This window comes from Anomalospiza imberbis, chromosome Z (assembly GCF_031753505.1).
Source record: "Anomalospiza imberbis isolate Cuckoo-Finch-1a 21T00152 chromosome Z, ASM3175350v1, whole genome shotgun sequence".
In the NCBI taxonomy this organism is placed as follows: Eukaryota; Metazoa; Chordata; class Aves; order Passeriformes; family Viduidae; genus Anomalospiza; species Anomalospiza imberbis.
In genome coordinates, this window is record NC_089721.1 from 45887170 (window position 1) to 45904265 (window position 17096).

General features: G+C 38.5%; 1 protein-coding gene and 1 long non-coding RNA gene across 2 annotated transcripts in view; both read left to right on the forward strand.

Moving 5' to 3' along the window:
• Window positions 1–17096, forward strand: part of LOC137464407 (uncharacterized) — a 234906-nt gene that overhangs the window by 153181 nt on the left and 64629 nt on the right. The gene's annotated exons all lie outside the window — the stretch shown is intronic.
• MBLAC2 (metallo-beta-lactamase domain containing 2) lies at window positions 11327–16818 on the forward strand. The gene is made up of 2 exons (XM_068175727.1): window positions 11327–11816; window positions 13382–16818. The coding sequence occupies exons 1-2, from the start codon at window positions 11372–11374 to the stop codon at window positions 13768–13770; spliced, it is 834 nt and encodes a 277-aa protein (XP_068031828.1). The 5' UTR covers window positions 11327–11371; the 3' UTR covers window positions 13771–16818.

A 17096-nucleotide genomic window follows, 5' to 3' on the forward strand; every position in this document is an offset into this window, starting at 1 on the left:
GAACAAAGATTCCAGCTGAGCCAGTCTCTGTGACTATGCATATTCCCATTCCTTTTTCTGTTTTATCTGTGAACTGAAAAATGACACATGAAAGACTTGGAAGAAAACAAACAATTATATAAAAACAGACAGCTAAACACAGGAGGCCAAGTGTTTCTTCTCACAGGAGGCCACAGATTTCTACAGAGAAAATAAGTCATGGCATAGTAGAAAACACTTTGAAAAACAAATTATACTGTGTAATAAAAATCTGTTTTTCTGTAAGAACTACCACTACCAACTGCTTTTCAAGGATCATAATTCTGCAGGCAAAAGCTGAAAATAAAGTAAAATCAGGGAAAATAGAAAATAACCCACATTAAATTACATATAAAAGGCTTAAAAATTTAAAAATCAACCAAATAATCAACAAGATAACTGAGAAACCAAAATATAAAGGAAACCTGAACAGCCAGTTACTACTGAATAGAAGGGTGAGTGCTGACTAAAGATGCAAGTTTTCAAAACAAAAAAGATTTGTGGATCTTTTTTTAATTTTTCACTTTTACATATCTTGTATGTTAATATGGTGCATCAACATAGAAGGCAGAAAAAAGGAAGGTAACTCTGTTCCAGTAAGGTAAAACATCCTAAAGAAGCAAAGCAAAACTCACAAACGGCAGACTAATACAATATATAGGGGAAAAAAATCTGCCAAAAGCCTTAATGATTTAGACTAATTAACATTTCTAGCATTTTTTTTCCTCTAAAGATCTCCATTACAGCTTCTGTCTCTCAACTACCATGTAATATTTGCTTCTTAAAATATATAACATACCTTTTTTTGTTTGCCTTCTTTGGTTTCATCTCTCTTGGGAGTCTTCTCCAATCTGTACAGAAAATAGCTTTAATATAGAAAAATGATGATTTATGGCAGTAATCCTTCCCCTGCCATCAGGGAAAGGAAGGGACCCCTTTTGTGCTTGATCCTATTTACTTGCATGCCAAAATGTTTTAGCACAAAAGTGTTAGGGAATTCTAGCGGTAAGTAAAATTGAGGAATGGGAGTCAGGATTACCATTTCACCCACATAATGACAACTGGTTTCTATCCCAAGGAGATAAAGTCCAGCCATTCCAGTGGCCCAGGTCCAGGGGCTCTTCAACTTACTTATTAAGTAATTAAGTTTGCAGTAGTGAGCTATAAAGATATGGTTGGGGAAGGCTAATATTATAAAACATAGCTTCCCACAACAGACATAAGGTTGGGTTATTTTTAGTAACTTCAATGTTTGCTTCCAGTTCAAAACTCTTATGAAGTGAGTAAGGAAAAAGGAGAGCAAGAGTGAGAGCTAAAGTTTGCATTTGTGCTGCCAATCAGTTCTTACAACAGAGTAAATAAAAAAAAACAGATTCCTTCCTTTTTTTTTTTTTTTTGACAAAACAATACTCACCTTGATCTGAAATAATGCCAAGTACAATAACTCTCAACATACAGGATTGGAAGGTATATATAACTTGGTTATAATTTCATTTTTTTTATTGTTTGAAAAATAGTGAATCAAATACTTAAAAGATCAAAACATTTCACAGGTTCACAGAAAATTAGCCTTTGATAACATCAGATATTTCCTGGTGTCCCTGTTTCCTGCTCCTTTGCATTGTCCTGGTACTTCTGACTATCTCTCAATTGCTATAGAGAAAGTGTTATTCAGTTCACAGTCAAAGCAATCCAGACACAGTCCTTGATATTTACCTGTAACTGAGCATACGGCATATTTTTCTAATCCCATATTGAACAGTTCCTTGTTGTCAAACAGTAAAAAAAACAAACAAAAAGCTCACTCCAAAACAAACAAAAAACGCCCAATACTCCAAAAATACTATAATTTATTCTTTTATCCTTGAAAAGCATGGAATTGTTAAATGCAAATTTATTCAGAGACTACGTTGAAACATCAAATATAACACTTAACTTTGTACTCTTCAAGAGTTTCACAATCCAACCTTTATTACAAACCCACTGACTAACATTTAACTGCACTGTGTTAATCATAAATAGTATCCGGTATTCCCAAGTCTCAAAAAGTTGCGTCTGATCATCAGCTTCCAAGATTTTCAGTACTTCTGCAATGAAAAGCTTTGCATCCTATGCAAAACAGCAGCTAAACACTTGAATCCATTTAACCTCCTTCCAGGCACAAGAACTAAATTTAGAAATTAATTTTAAATAATACAGTAGTCATACAGTGCAAGTACATCCATTTATATGGAATAACCCTTTACATACAATCTATAATGCCAAAAGCAATACCAAAACTTTAGTATTTTTAAATCAGTCTCATTTTTTCTTGACAAATTACCACATGCAAAATCATGCAAAATCCACTTCGTGTAAAATTACTGAATCTGATTGCACTGTTAACCTAAGTAAGGATAATATTTGCAGATATTTTACAAAAAATAGTAACAAAGATAGCCTTTGACCTTTCGCATCAAAGACTTCTAGCACTTAATCACTGACTCATAGAATCATAGAAGAGTTTGACTTGCAAGGGACCTTAAATATCATCTTGTTCTAACCCCACTGCCATAGGCAGGGACACCTTCCACTAGATTAGGTTACTCAAAGCCCCATCCAGCCTGGCATTGAACACCTCCAGAAATGGGGCATCCACAACTTCCCTGAGCAACCTGTGTCAGTGCCTCAACACCCTCACAGTAAAGAATTTCTTCCTAATGTCTAATCTAAACCTACTCTTTTTCAATTTGAACCCATTCCCTCTTGTCCTGTCACTACATGCTATTGCCCCATCTTTTCTGTAAGTTCCCTTCAGATACTGGAAGGCTGCAATTAGGTCAGCCTAAAGCCTTCTCTTTTCCAGGCTGAATAATCCCAATTCTCTCAGCCTCTCCTCACAGCAGAAGTTCTCCATCCCTCTGATCAACTGAGTGGCCTCTTCTGGACTTGTTCCAACAGGTCCATGTCCTTCCTGTGCTGGGACCTCAAAGCTTATGCAGAACCACAGGTGGGGTCCCACTAAAGCAGGGAAGAGAGGGGAACAATTCCTCCCTCAACGTGCTGGCAATGGCCCAACCTAGGTGCAGCACTTTGCACTCACTCTATTAAACTACATGAAATTCCCATGCACCCACTTCTCCAGTCTGTCAAGGTCTCTCTGTATGGCATTCAATCCTTCAGGTGTGTACTCACAAAGGAAAAATAAGACATCATAAATGAAGCTAAATCTTATACTTAGTTATCATGAAGGCAAACAGAAAAATTCAAAATTGTGCATGGAAGAGTCTACAATTAAAATAACAGTGACTCAAGAGGCATTCATAGATATAGGAAACTATCAGCAAATAGAGGAAAAGAAACTAGTAGTTTTGATTTCAGATCAAGCCTCTTTAGTGAAGAAATAATTGCTGACACCATCAGTAAAAAAATACATTGACTGACTCTTGCCACTCATAACTAAGGAAATAATTCCAAACCACTGCCAAGGTGGCAGTCACCCCGTCTTGGCAGATATACCTACAGGAAAATATAAGTGATTAATAACTTGCATAGTGGGGTAAATAAAGAACTTTCTATAGAATATGCCTGCTTTTCTCTCAAAATGAGTGTTGAATGATGGAAATCTATGTGACGTGGCACATTAACAAATCAAAATTTCCAGGTAGAATGAGATATAGCTTTCATTTGCTACCTGAATAATGAAAGATAGATAGATACATCCTAACTAATTAAAAAGTTTCCCTTCTCACACTTCAAAGGACCATTTGGCTCACAGATATTGCTCTGAGGTTTTATAACAATCCATTCACTCTTGAAGCAAAGACAATTTATGAAGTTCCTGCTTACAGCCCACCCTATAACACCCTCTTAGTTTTACAAGATGTTTTGTAAACCAGGTAACAGAAAATACCTGTTAAAAATAATCTACTCTACAGTTTTCTTAAAGCTAGACCACTTTTGCCACAGAATGCAGTCCCAGAGACAACTCCACATTGCAACTGAGATAAAACCTAGCTTTTTCAACAGAAGACCACCACTGATGTAATTATAAGCCACCCCTCAGATGTGGCATTTTTGTACAATTCAAGATTCAGTAAAAAGATACCACAACGTACCAACTTACCCTTGCAGAGGTGATGAGAACATTTGAAGCATTATTGGATCTATAAAGTGGCTGTCAACGGGCTTTCCCTGCAACTGTCAATTTTGGTAGGAAAAATAAGAGTTTTCAAAACTGCCAGTTCTACTAAGGAATACACTCAGCAATAGTGAGAAATCTCTCCATCTGAGAAAGGAGGTTTCAGGAACAAACATAATACTGAGGTGAACAGTAAGAATAATCACATGAGGTAAAGTCAGAAAAGAGAGATAGCATTGTCTCATAAAGCAGCTGGTTCATTGGAAATAATCCTGTCTGGCTCTCAGACACAGCAGTTTCCCTTTGTGCCTCTAAAAAAAATAGCAAACTTCAAGCCTGACAAAGATCAAGAGCACAGCTAGCCTCTAATGAGACAGAAATCCAAAGACACTGAAACTTGTTTACCCAGAAGATGAAAGAGGACATATGATAAAAGAGGAATTAAAAATTCTTCTATCATCATAAGAGGATCTAGAAATAAGGATCAGATCTGTTCTTGCCTCACAGCCCGTTTTAACTGGTTGCACCAACTGGCCTCCAGCTGCAGATCAGGGGAAATACTCTGTCTTTTGTGAGCCACAATATCTGGCTGGCAATGTGTTCACTGGTCACACTGCTGCTCCATTTCATACATGGCTTTAGTACACAAACAACTGGACAATTAGGAGTGTTACAGTCAAAGACTAATTAAAAAAAAAATGCATACAGTTTCAAAAACAACTAGAATTCACCACTACACCATGAACAGAAATGAACAAAAATTCTGAGGGGATTGAATTATGCACCTGTACATTATCATCATGAATATTTTCCCAGAAAATACTCTGATGGGTTTCGTGTGGAAATGAAATGTTACATTTTAGATTATATGTCAGCTCTCATTATTCAAAATTGCCACAAGATAGGAAGGAAAATATTATCCAGTGTTTAGCCACTTCAGATTTTTTAAACACTTTTATGAAGCTGTAACAGCACTTGACATTCAGCACATAACATTCAGAATAAGCACTCAGCAGCTAATAAAACTAGGCAAAAAATCGTGAATGAAAAGAAGCACTTCTCACAGTAATTATCACCAGTGACTTCTAGATTTACAATATCCTCACAGTATGGTAAACAGATACACTTTCCTTCTTTCTTTTCTACTCCACTTTCCTTCTTTCCCATTAGCTCAGTTTTCTGACCAGGAAGATTGAATTTTAATAGTATAATGATGTATGACTGGATTTCAAGTGTAACTCCAGCATTTATTGTTATCAAACAATAACAAAGCAAATTAATTTTCAGTTATGTGTAAGCAAAAGAAAAATTGAGGTCCCACAGAATAAGATCAAGATCTGGCTTTTAATCCAGCTCTGCTTCTGATAAAACTTCAATAAATCACTTATCCTCACCTCAGTCTTCGTATTTCAAGGGACTTGTCAGTAACACAAATATTTCCTGAATGGACTTGGAGTTAAAAAAAACTGAGTACCTTTTACAATTTACATCTATTCAATATAATACTGATTATTTTTAGTGTGTCTTTACACAATTTCAGTGAAAGCTGAATTCAACACTAGTATTTACTACATATTTCTTTGCTCTGATGAAGAAGTTTAGGGTATTGTAACACATAGAAATACCAATTTGGCTTGTATTGGTTAGCATATAATTGAAAAGGCTGCATGTAGATGGTTTAAATGTTTATTACTGTATACCAAATGGAACAGATGTTTGATACCTTTCTTTTCCACACAGTAGTTGCTTTCCAGTTACAGCACTTCAATAAGTGTAAAAGCAGAAAAATTCCCTATTAGCTTAATCTGCCACTTTTACTTCCTCCTTATAAGAATGAAACTCGTCCTCAACACATGCTTTTCACTACCTCAGCCTTCACAGAATAATAAGTAAAGATAAAAATAAAAAGCACAAAAACAAACCTTTGATGTTCATCTCCTACTGTCAAGAAGCATGGCATTTTTTTTGTAGTTTCTCTAAGATCTTGTTTTAAGGCCAACATGTGATCTTCATCTTATTTTCAGAGGCACTGGCTTGTTGTCCGTACTCTGTACAATTATGTTATAGTAATTTATGTAATAGATAAATAATAGTAAATTATGTTTACTATTTATAAGGTCCTGATAGCCACTAAATATACAGGTACATTAATAAAAGCTAAAAGGAACATATAAAAAAGAGTGAAACTATGCACTATACTATTTCTCAAGTACACTTCATTGCATTCTGATATGCATAGTAACTATGTTTACACCTAAATTTATACCTTGTAACTTCACTTTATCTTTCTGCAAAAATGTACCATAAGATCAAGGAAAAAATTTTATTAAAACTGTTACACAGTCATTCATAGTAATCCTAAACTCTTACTTGCCAAAAGCAGTTATTCTCACCAACCTAACTTTCTCAGAAACCAGTCCTTCTCTCTTCAGTCAGAGTAGTGTTGTTCTTAACCACTTCTATGATACTGTTACAGCTACATTAAGTATGATATCTGAATAACATGGATACTCTTCCCATTACTTTTACCATGTAAACAGGTTGTGTTGTCTAAAACCAGGCCCTCACACAATTTTCTACCAGTTGAATTTAAATGAATTGTTAAGAATTGGATTTTTGGGGTTTGAGGGAGGTTTTCTTGTGGGGTTTTTTGGGGGTTTGTTTTGGGGTGTTTTGTTTTTGTTTCACTTTAATCTGGAAAGTGAGAAAGAAATATGCAAAAATAGTTTTAAAAATATCTAGAACACTACAAACAGAATTACAGAATGGATGTTGTTTCTCTCATGTGATAAATGGTGCTTAATCAATAACTAAGTGATAGGTTGCAAAGCATTAAGTGCTATCACAAGTCCCAGATCTGGACCATGAAAGGAACTTACTGCTTCCATCTATATTTGCTAATTGGCCAACATTTTAAATCACTTACTATTGCTGATGGTAAGCTGATGCTCCTTAATTGGGTTTCTAATTGCATTTACAGAAACTTTGTGTGAACTCAGAAAGTGTCTAATAGAAACACGCAACAGGAATAATTCACTGCTTCAAATAATTTCACTGTAAGTTAGTCAAAGCTCTAATATACTTTTGGTCATTGTCCAGTCATTAAATCAACACTTGAATTTTTTATTGACTCCACTTATACAGCTAGGTTAACTCTGATTTTCTTGAGTGGCACCAGAATTCCCCTGAGAAGTTTAACTTGGTTATGAAATTTTGTTCACAGAAGGAAGAAAGCTTTTTTACCTTCTCCATGGTATACATTAAATATACTGGGGCTATTAATTCTCCTGTACTGCCTGTACCTCAAAAGATGCAGTGTATACAGAATTCAGATGGCACAGAACTGTGCTACCAAGCAGACTGCAACATTCACATAAAAAACAGTTACAGACGACTTAGTAATATGAAGCATCTTAATTGTAATGCTGGATTAAGAGGATGAATAATATATGGTTCAGTAAGTCAAAAGCTTCCCTGCACATCAAAACGCAGTCAGAAAAATATCGTGGCCTGGGGTCCTGGGGGTCCGTCAGGCCCCCCGGGCAGCTGCCGCCATAGGTGTCCCGGATAGCGCTGTGCGGATGAGGCACAACCTCTCTGGGTCCCTTGGGCTAGCTCCCAGCTGCAAGCAACCTAAGTGAGCACTATTGAGTGATTTCGACTCTGTGAGTTCAGCTCTTAGTGATTTCAGCTCTGAGCTTGCAAAGGTACCTCAGCAGATGCAGGGATTGAGAGAGGAGAAGTCTGTGTAGAGTTCCACAGCAGTGTCTTTATTATCAGGGTCCTGCGAAGGGTTCCAGTGACAGCTCTTCCACTGAACTGGGCAGAGATGGGGGTTTAAGTAGGCTACTGGGGTGTTGGAAATTGTCCAATGGCCAGGGTTGAGGAGAATAGGACCTATATAGCCTTACAGAGAGATAACAAGGGTCCGAAGATGGAAGAGGGGCTACTTTGGTCCACTCATCATGACTCTGCATTTCTTGTCTTAGGCGGGTAACCGCCAGGGAGGCCTTGCAGGGCCTCTGCCTGCTACAGCAAAAGGCCTTTTTCCCCTTTAATTTTCAAATACATCCTAAATGCCAAGTCTCAATTAAGCTCCCTTAATTACACAAAATATCTTTCAGTTATTTTCACATGATGGCTTCTGCAGTACAGGACAATCATACACAATCTTTCATGCTTGCATAAATAGTAATTTTCTAAAATCAGCCAATCTATTTATAGCTTCGAAGATTAATGTAAACTCATTTCAGACAAATTCAAATATCCAGTGTCTCTATTCTTGTAATGTGCAGAAAATCATGATGAGGACTTCAACATACTAACTCCTTGCAAGCAATACAATTAAATATGGGATGCAACAGTTAGCAAAGGGGCAGGAAAGCCCCTTTGTTGATGATTTAAGAAAAATGGTGACTTATATTATTATAAAATCCAAAGTTCTTAGGGGTGTTCATACATTTCATTATGTTCTCTAAACATGAGTGTGAAGACAGTTTACCTGAACACAGATTGTGCTCCAAGATACCGGCTGTACTTACTGGAAATGGTGGTGGAGGCTTACAGATGACATCAGGTAGAGCTGCACCTTTACCAAAGCCAACAGCCTCCATGTTGTAGGCAAATGAAGCATGTCCTCTTCCTCTACCTGACCCAGCCATTTGGATGCACTGAAAATATTATAGATTTTTAAACACATTTCCTTACATATTTCAAACTGATGTACATATTACCAACAAAGTTAGTGTCTAACAAAGATTACAGTAATTTTAAAACCAGAGATCATTTTTAAATAGCAAGCTATTTTCAATGCCCATCTTAGATTCTTCCACAGACTGTAAATTTGATACCAGCATAAAATCAGCTTCATTCCCTTATTTCTGCTAGCCACCTCTGCATGCCTGAAATTGCCTCCTAACCTAGGAATTTTAAACCATCTTCTTCTAAAACCTTAGATGCACTGTATTGAGTTCAACCAGAAGAACCAGAAACAAGTGAAAAAAAGTTTAAGAACCCTGAACTTTTTGTGACTACATTCTAGTGTTTTTTTAACTTTTCTCCACAACCAGTTTGTGTTTGTCATTCATGTCTTCTTCATCCTGACTATTTTTTTCCTTTATCTTACTAACTATTTTTGGATCTTGATAAAGTGACACTTTATCAAGATACTTTATCTTTGCCTCACAAGGCAAAGAGGTAATTAAGATAATCAAAAGTCATCAAAAACTCCAGCAGGACTGCAAGCTAACTGCTGAAAAAAAAAGGATGTTGTTTCTAACTGAAATATTTTAAAAGGTCACAAAAGAAGAAGAGCCTCCAAAACATTTACAGTCACATCTTTCACAGTTTTACCAACTCATTTTCACCTCATTAATTGCAGAACCCATGGGTTGACAAGTAAATCCAAATGTGAGAATGGGGGAAGATGTCAATAAATGGAATCCAAGAGAAGCTGAAGCACTGTGATACTGCTCACTCCCACAGACCACTCAGATTGGTGCAAGGTCCTAGCCCAAAGATCCCATGAGCTGTTCACTATTAACTGCAAGGTCACCGTACTTGTTCAATATAACCAGGTTGTTCCAGACTTACTACTGTACGGGTACAAGTGCACCTGGTTCACCCCAGACAGAAGCAAAGGCCTTTTTATTAAGGCCAGAAAAAACATATTGATGGCTGGTTTTTTCCTACTTGTTACTTTCAACAGATATAAGCTCTATGTGGATAAAACAAAATCATATTCTATATTTCCATGTCACTCTGCAGCACAGAATACTGTCTAAAAATAAGCAGAGAGACCTAAATAAATATTTTTAAGGGGAAGGGAAGGGAAGGGAAGGGAAGGGAAGGGAAGGGAAGGGAAGGGAAGGGAAGGGAAGGGAAGGGAAGGGAAGGGAAGGGAAGGGAAGGGAAGGGAAGGGAAGGGAAGGGAAGGGAAGGGAAGGGAAGGGAAGGGAAGGGAAGGGAAGGGAAGGGAAGGGAAGGGAAGGGAAGGTCCTCTGAAAACAGGATGAAAACCAAGATGTGAGACTTGCAGAATGGAGAAGATAAAAGATACTGTAAAGCCCCAAACATGAGCAATTATCTAGATGTATTAAAAAAAAAGAAAAAAAAAGAAAAAAATAACAACACAACAAAATAAAAGTTAAACCAGATGCTGAGCTAGCAAGGAAAGGCATTAAATGCAGTGAATATGAAGGTCCATTTTCTAAAAGCTGCTTTAAAATTAATTCTTAGTAAATTTGCTTAAAATTATTCTCATGAGAAGTAATAAGCTTTAAAAGTAGCAGCATTTCAACTTCACATTTTTTACCCAAACTTATGTTTTTTTCAAAACCTCAGAAGGTTTATGTTTACGGACAGGACAAAGTGACAGAGACAGATAGAAAAATCCTGAAGAATGGAGTTGGACAACTAAGCCACCAAGCATGACAAAGTTACCACAACTAGTGTTCTGTTTGCCTTGGGTGATGTCTAAAGGATCACCTGGATGTATTTTCTTGGTCATGGGTAGTTCGTATGTCATTTATAAAAGAGAAGGTTTTCAGATTTAGGCTTTTCAAATTCCTCCAAACCCATGCATGCCGTTTCTCGGGCAGTTACTCAGGGGAAGGCAGCTGATGTTTCTGGAGGGAAAGGCCCGTGGAATCCGGATCCCCGACAGCTGCCGGGCGGCTGGTGCAGCAACAGTAGATCTAAGGAGACTGAGCGCTCTGACAAGCTCTCGGTATCCTACGCCTTCCTCACAACGAAACTCCTTCCTGATCGTGTTCTGCTGGTTCTGGTCCTTGATTTTCAGAGGCAGGTGCCATCAATTAAAGGGAATAACAGATACAGAAGAATGTATTGAATTTTAAACACTGAGGTTTTATATTTTCTCTCTCTGCCGTGTGAGCATACCCCTCTCAGCTGCTCTCCGCTCCTTTCCCGCTCCCTGCCCCTCGCTGGCCCGTCACCCCTATAGGGTCCCGCTCCCCGCACGGCCGGGGCGCTTCGCCTTTACTGCCCCCTCTGCCGGCGGGTCTCAGTAGGGAAGGCGGCTCAAATACGCGTCCCCTGACGCTACAGCTCAACCCCCACAGCCTCTCCGGACTTCCCCACTCCTCACCCGTCACAGTCACGCTCCATCCGCCGCTGCCGCAGTGGGCCGGGCCCGCGCCCGCCCCGCCCCGCCCGTGCCGCCGCCGGGGCGCTGTCAAGGAGGGCTAGCGGGCCCGCAGCGCTGGCCGGGCGATGTCGGCGATAGAGTGGTTCGCGCACAAGCCCCTGGGCGGCGGTATCTTTTGGATCCAGGAACGCTTCTACGAGTCGGGCAACCGGGCCAACATCTGGCTGGTGCGGGGCTCGGAGCGAGACGTCGTGATCGACGCGGGGCTGGGGCTGCGCAGCCTGCCTGACTACCTGCGTGACGCCGCGCTGCTGGCGCCGGCTGAGGGCGCCGGGCCGCGGCCGCTGCTGGCGGTGGCCACCCACGTCCACTTCGACCACTCGGGCGGGCTGCAGCACTTCGAGGAGGTGGCGGTGCACAGCGCCGAGGCGGCGGCGTTACTCCAAGGCGACAACTACGAGGCCGTGACGTGGCTGTCGGACCGGGAGGTGGCGAGACCGCCGCGTCCCGGCTGGAGCGCACGGCAGTTCCGCGTCCCTCCCGTCCGGCCCAGTCGCCTGCTGCACGAGGGTAAGGGGGCGGCCTCGCCGCACCGAGAGGTGCGGGGGCACAGTGCTGTGGGTATTATGGAGCAGCTTCTTTGCCGCTGAGCGTCTCTTGGTTTACCCAGCTCCTTGTATAAAATAATTCAGTTGATTAATTTTGTCACTCCCGTGAACCTAAAAGCCACCCGCAGTCAGCATGGGACCAAAAAGACACCTAGTGGGTTAAACTGTTTCTACCAGTTCTGAAAGTTTTGGCGGCTGGGTTTTTTTCCATCTAGAATGAGAATCACTCAGCAATGATTTAGTTGACTAATTGAGTACCCCAGGTTTATCCTTAGGCTTCAAACGGTATATCAGCAGGTCATGTTCTGGCATCTGGTGACCTTTATTGTTTATAAGCTGTCAAAACATGGAAAGTGTAGTTAACAGAACAATTCCTGAAATATGTACTGAGAATACAGTTTTTGTTTTATAGAATTTGTGTGAATTGTACATAAATACATTTACTGAATTTTACCTGAGTTTGGTAAAATTTTAAAAAAATCACTTGTTACTGATGTAGCATTTACAGAAGTGGCTTGTTGCAGATAAAAAAGATAATTTAGTCTCTAATGGGAGACAGTGACTAAGGTTTTGGTAACAAAACACCTAAACTGTACAGTACTGTTAAGCAGATGTTAAAGGGTGGGTGTCAGACAGGTGACACCTTAGGCACAGTGCTTACTCTCTTCTTGGCTTTTCTAGACCATCCCACATAGGTGCTGGAAAAGCAGAACTGAACTTCCTGAAGGCTTCAATAAAGATCAGATGACATTTAACTATACTCATAGTTGGATAACTATAGTAATATTTAACTATAGTAAATCAACAGAAGTTTAAGTGTTTTTTTTCCTCAAAAAGTGGGGAGGGTGATTATTTTAAAAAATACTTCTGTAAAAGAGCAAGTACACTGGCTGCTAGAGTAGCATCAGAGTTTCTAAGATGTTAACTGAGGCATGAGACACAAGTATCAGTTCAGTGGCTGGTACAATTAAAAGGCATTCATATTTAAATTATAAAAAAAATGACCTAAGGGTAAGAAAGTTCTAATTTTATGTCTTAATGAATGTGATTAAGAAAGTGTGTGGAGGCCTGTCTTGGTTATCCTCCAGCAATTTATGTTTTAGCCTTTTTCCTTTTAGGAGTAACAGCAGTGCAATTCTAGAGGAATTCAAAGGGAAAAATTTTAATAAATTGTGAAATAAATTCTTTGCAAACTGTAAAAGGAGAACCAGCTTAGATGTGTTCTATTTGTTTCCCATTTTATTTTCTCTACTGCGTTGCTTTTCACATTGTGCAATTTATTAGGATGTGAATATATTCCATTAATATAACCCAAGCCTATGTTAACTGTTAGTGTCATTGGAAGATACCTTTTTGATAAGCTTATATTTCAGACACCTCTGTGGCACTTACAAAGAAAATAAATGCCCCACTCCCATTGTTGCGATATGTAGTATGTATAAACTGCATATGAGTAGGTAGTTCTCTTTATGTCATTTAAGAAACATAGCAAATGCATAAAATTTCCTGTAACAAATCTGTTTGCAGGGGATGTGATCAACCTTGGAGATCGACAGCTCACTGTCATGCACATGCCTGGTCATTCACGAGGCAGTATTTGCTTACATGACAAGGACCAGAAGATATTGTTCAGCGGAGATGTGGTGTATGATGGATCTATGATCGATTGGCTTCCTTACAGCAGAGTCAGTGATTACATTGCAAGCTGCCAGCGCCTGATTGAGTTAGTAGACAGAGGTCTTGTGGCAAAGGTACTACCTGGGCACTTTAACATATTTGGAGCAGAAAGGCTGTATTGGTTAGCTTCCAACTACATTTCCCAAGCTGGAATTTGTCACAAGATTTCTACCTGTGCTATGAGATCCATTGCAAGCATAGCACTTCATGTTGCAAATTCAAGAATCACTTCTCAATGACAGTCAATTTTGTGTGATCTGTCACATGCTGTAAAACCAAATGGGTTGTGAAAGCATCAATAACAAGCAGAAGCAGTATGTGTTAGCAAAAAGATAGCCAGTTGATACAGGTGAGCTTAAAAAATTGTCAGTTTTTTCCTACTTTCCTCATATTTTTATAAAAACTCTGTAAACTAGTAGCTTTAGCCAAAGCTATAGTTTTTCTTTCTACTTTTTCAGAGCATGTTTTTACATGTATTGCAATTGAAATATATTGTTTTATTTTTGTTACAACTCTGGCAGATGGATATATATGAAAATGAGAGGTTTTACATTCATGCCTGAAACCTTGTTGATACAGTACTAGACTTGTGATTATTCATCACCTCCTGTTCAGGTTTTGACATAACAGAGCTCTTCCTAAGACCTAGTGTGTGCTAGGAGCAGTGCCATTAGGTCACAGCAGGAGCAACATCTATGCAGGACTCAGTGAGCAGAACAAGATAATTCTGCAGCCATTGCCACCTGTTGGCACGGTACCTACTGCACCACTCACCACTTGAAGCTTTTTCTTTGCAAAATACTCGTCTGGCAGTTTCTTTGGAATACACTAACACGTGGAAATTCTATAGATCAAACTTTCAAGCTGGAAGTCACATCAGTTTTTCACAAAAGCTTTTGGTGCAGACAGATTGTTGAGGTGTTCATGTTTCCAAGTGTGGTGCAAGGAACCACTGCACCAGGAGTGAGGGAGCAGGCAGGAGCACCCTCATTCACCATTGGCTAGGGAACTGTTCTGCTTGTAGGCATGTGAGTTAGGAATTAGACAATTTGTGAACTAGTGAATTAATGTGTTACATTACCCTGTACAAAGTGGATTGAGCTTTTGCTGGGTGTTTTAATTTTTTTCTGATCAGCTTATAAAAAATATATGGAGAGTTTGTTGTTCTGGAAAGCTGAGAGAAAAGCTTTGTTTGTTTATGATAAAGGGTATTTTTATGTGATGGTGTTGTTACTTGGTTGTTAATCATCTCTGTTAGGGGAGGGATTGAGGCTTTAACATGACCTTGCCATAGTGAAGGTGCTGCATTAAGCACTCAGTACACTTTTTATCACAAAGTGAATGTAACTCAAATTGTTTACTGTTTGCATTTGAAGTATATGCTTCACATGGTTGTTCTGAAATGTAAAGTGTGTTGCATTGAGTTTGTTCCAAAAAAATGTTGACTATATTGAGAAATGCTAAATAGCATTGTAATTTTCATATGAAAATCGAATGTGTGATATTTAAAAGCTGCTGAAATGGTTAGAGTTTGTGTAATTTTTCTAACAGTTTGTATATATTTAACTTTTTTTAGTGGACACTGTCAGAAATTATTTTTGTAAATAGACATATATATGTTCCTAAAAAGACTGCAAATGTTTCTCTCAAATTTTAGTGCAGTTTAACTTTTTTTGTTTGGTTTTGACTTTATGCAGAAGGTTTTGCCCATATCATAGCCAATAGTAAGGGAGCCAGAGGTTTAGGCTCTGTCTAAGGCATGAGGGAGAGGAAGTTGATAGCCTTCTAAATAGATGCAAATTCTTGTGGAAAAACGACCAACCTATTACTAAACTAAAAAAGCATCTCTGTCTAAAAATGATAAAAGCGAGTATCTTTTGTAAGGCTTTTTCCCTTTCATAGATGACTGCACTCCTGCCTTTACTGTGAATATATTCCTTACCAGGATTTGTGCTGATTGTTGTTGCCTGGTTCTTCTTAGAAGTGCCTGTCTCCAAGCTGAAGCAAAACTGTGAGTGGGCAGGCCATGTGCAGAGATGCAGCACTTGAAAGACCTGTTACCAGTCAGTTCACAGTCTCTTTTTTTGAGAAATCCATGTACATCAGTGTATGACATGAGGAGTGTTCAGTGAGTAGACTTATGTCATAAAACCAAGAAGTGTTCTCTTCACCTCAGTTGGCAGAGGAAGAAATACAAAAACAGCCTGGGAAGCAGGCTGAAGGTATACATATCTCTAAAGCTTACACCAGTTATCCAGAGGATGCCCGGTTACCTGTTACTTGTCACAGCTTACCTGACATTAATCGAATTCCTGCAAATTAGTTGACAGTGGTGTAACACCAGTAATAATCATTCTTTTTAAACAATGCTTTTGTGAAGACTGTGGGAGCCCTGTGCATTATAGTCACCAAGAAATCCAAAGCCTGCCAATATGGATGTCAAATTGCTAAAGTTTTGCAGATATTCACTAGATCACTTTGAATTAGCTTTCTGTGTTATAGCACTATCAGTTTGTTTATTTGATCCAATATTAGAATCTCTGTAGCCAGATTTTACTGTACTGTAAAGCCTGAGCTTTTACAAGAAGACTCAAAGCAACTTCAGTTCAAAAGGAAAGAATAACCTCCATCCTCCATTATTTGTGTTTAAATCTGTGCTCAATAGCTCTATCAGCTAAGATCCTTAAATAGCCAGATCACTGTCAAAATGCCCTATTAAGCTCTGCTTAAGTCCACTAAGTATGTAACCAAAACTTTGATTTTTTTACTTTACCAAAATCTAGGGGATCATTTCCTAGCTCAGAAATGAACTTTACATGCACATAACCCAAAGTGGAGTTTGTTAGTAAACTGATGTTATAATCCAAATGAAAGTAGTTTTTTGAGGGTCATGAAATTGTTTTTTGTATTATAAGAAATTCACTACTAGATAGACAATATTTAAATGATCTTAAGTTAAAAGAACAGTTTCTGATAAGTTTTATTAAGACTTACCAGATTTTAAATCATAAGAGTTTGACAGTGGTCCTTTAACACTACTTGAATTAAATATTTAAAAATACATTGTAAGTTTAAATACTGTGTCATGTGAGCATTTAGAACTGTGTTGATTTCTTTGTAACATCTAAATATAGGTTAATGCAATTTTCAGTAGACTGGGGAGTTGACATAAAAATCAGATGGGAAGTTTTGTTCTGTAATCTGTCAAGGCTGTTATGATGTTAAACAACAGTTTGCACATGATTAATTTTTTTCATGTACTATCATAATAAAATATTATAATCCTATGCAGTTAAGTAATAATTTCTAGGTATATCTCAACACAAGCACTTTTCATTCTAGATGGAGTATATTTTTAAGTTGCTAGCAGAATTACATGCTTCTGAGAAAGAAACTGCATTAAAAATGTTTACATATTGTACATGCACTTTGCCTTGTAAGAGCAGACATCTGTAGCCAAAGAAAAACAAAATAATGCAGCTTTGTTAAGGAGAGTGTGAGGGAGATAAAGGTGGAGGAAAAGGAGGATTTATTAATATTTAATGTTAAAAATCTAGGTCTCAGC

Coding starts and splice junctions, on each gene's coding strand:
- MBLAC2 (XM_068175727.1), top strand. CDS start 11,372: ATGTCGGCGATAGAGTGGTTCGCGCACAAGCCCCTGGGCGGCGGTATC. Junction 11,817..13,381: donor CAGTCGCCTGCTGCACGAGG/GTAAGGGGGCGG, acceptor ATCTGTTTGCAG/GGGATGTGATCAACCTTGGA.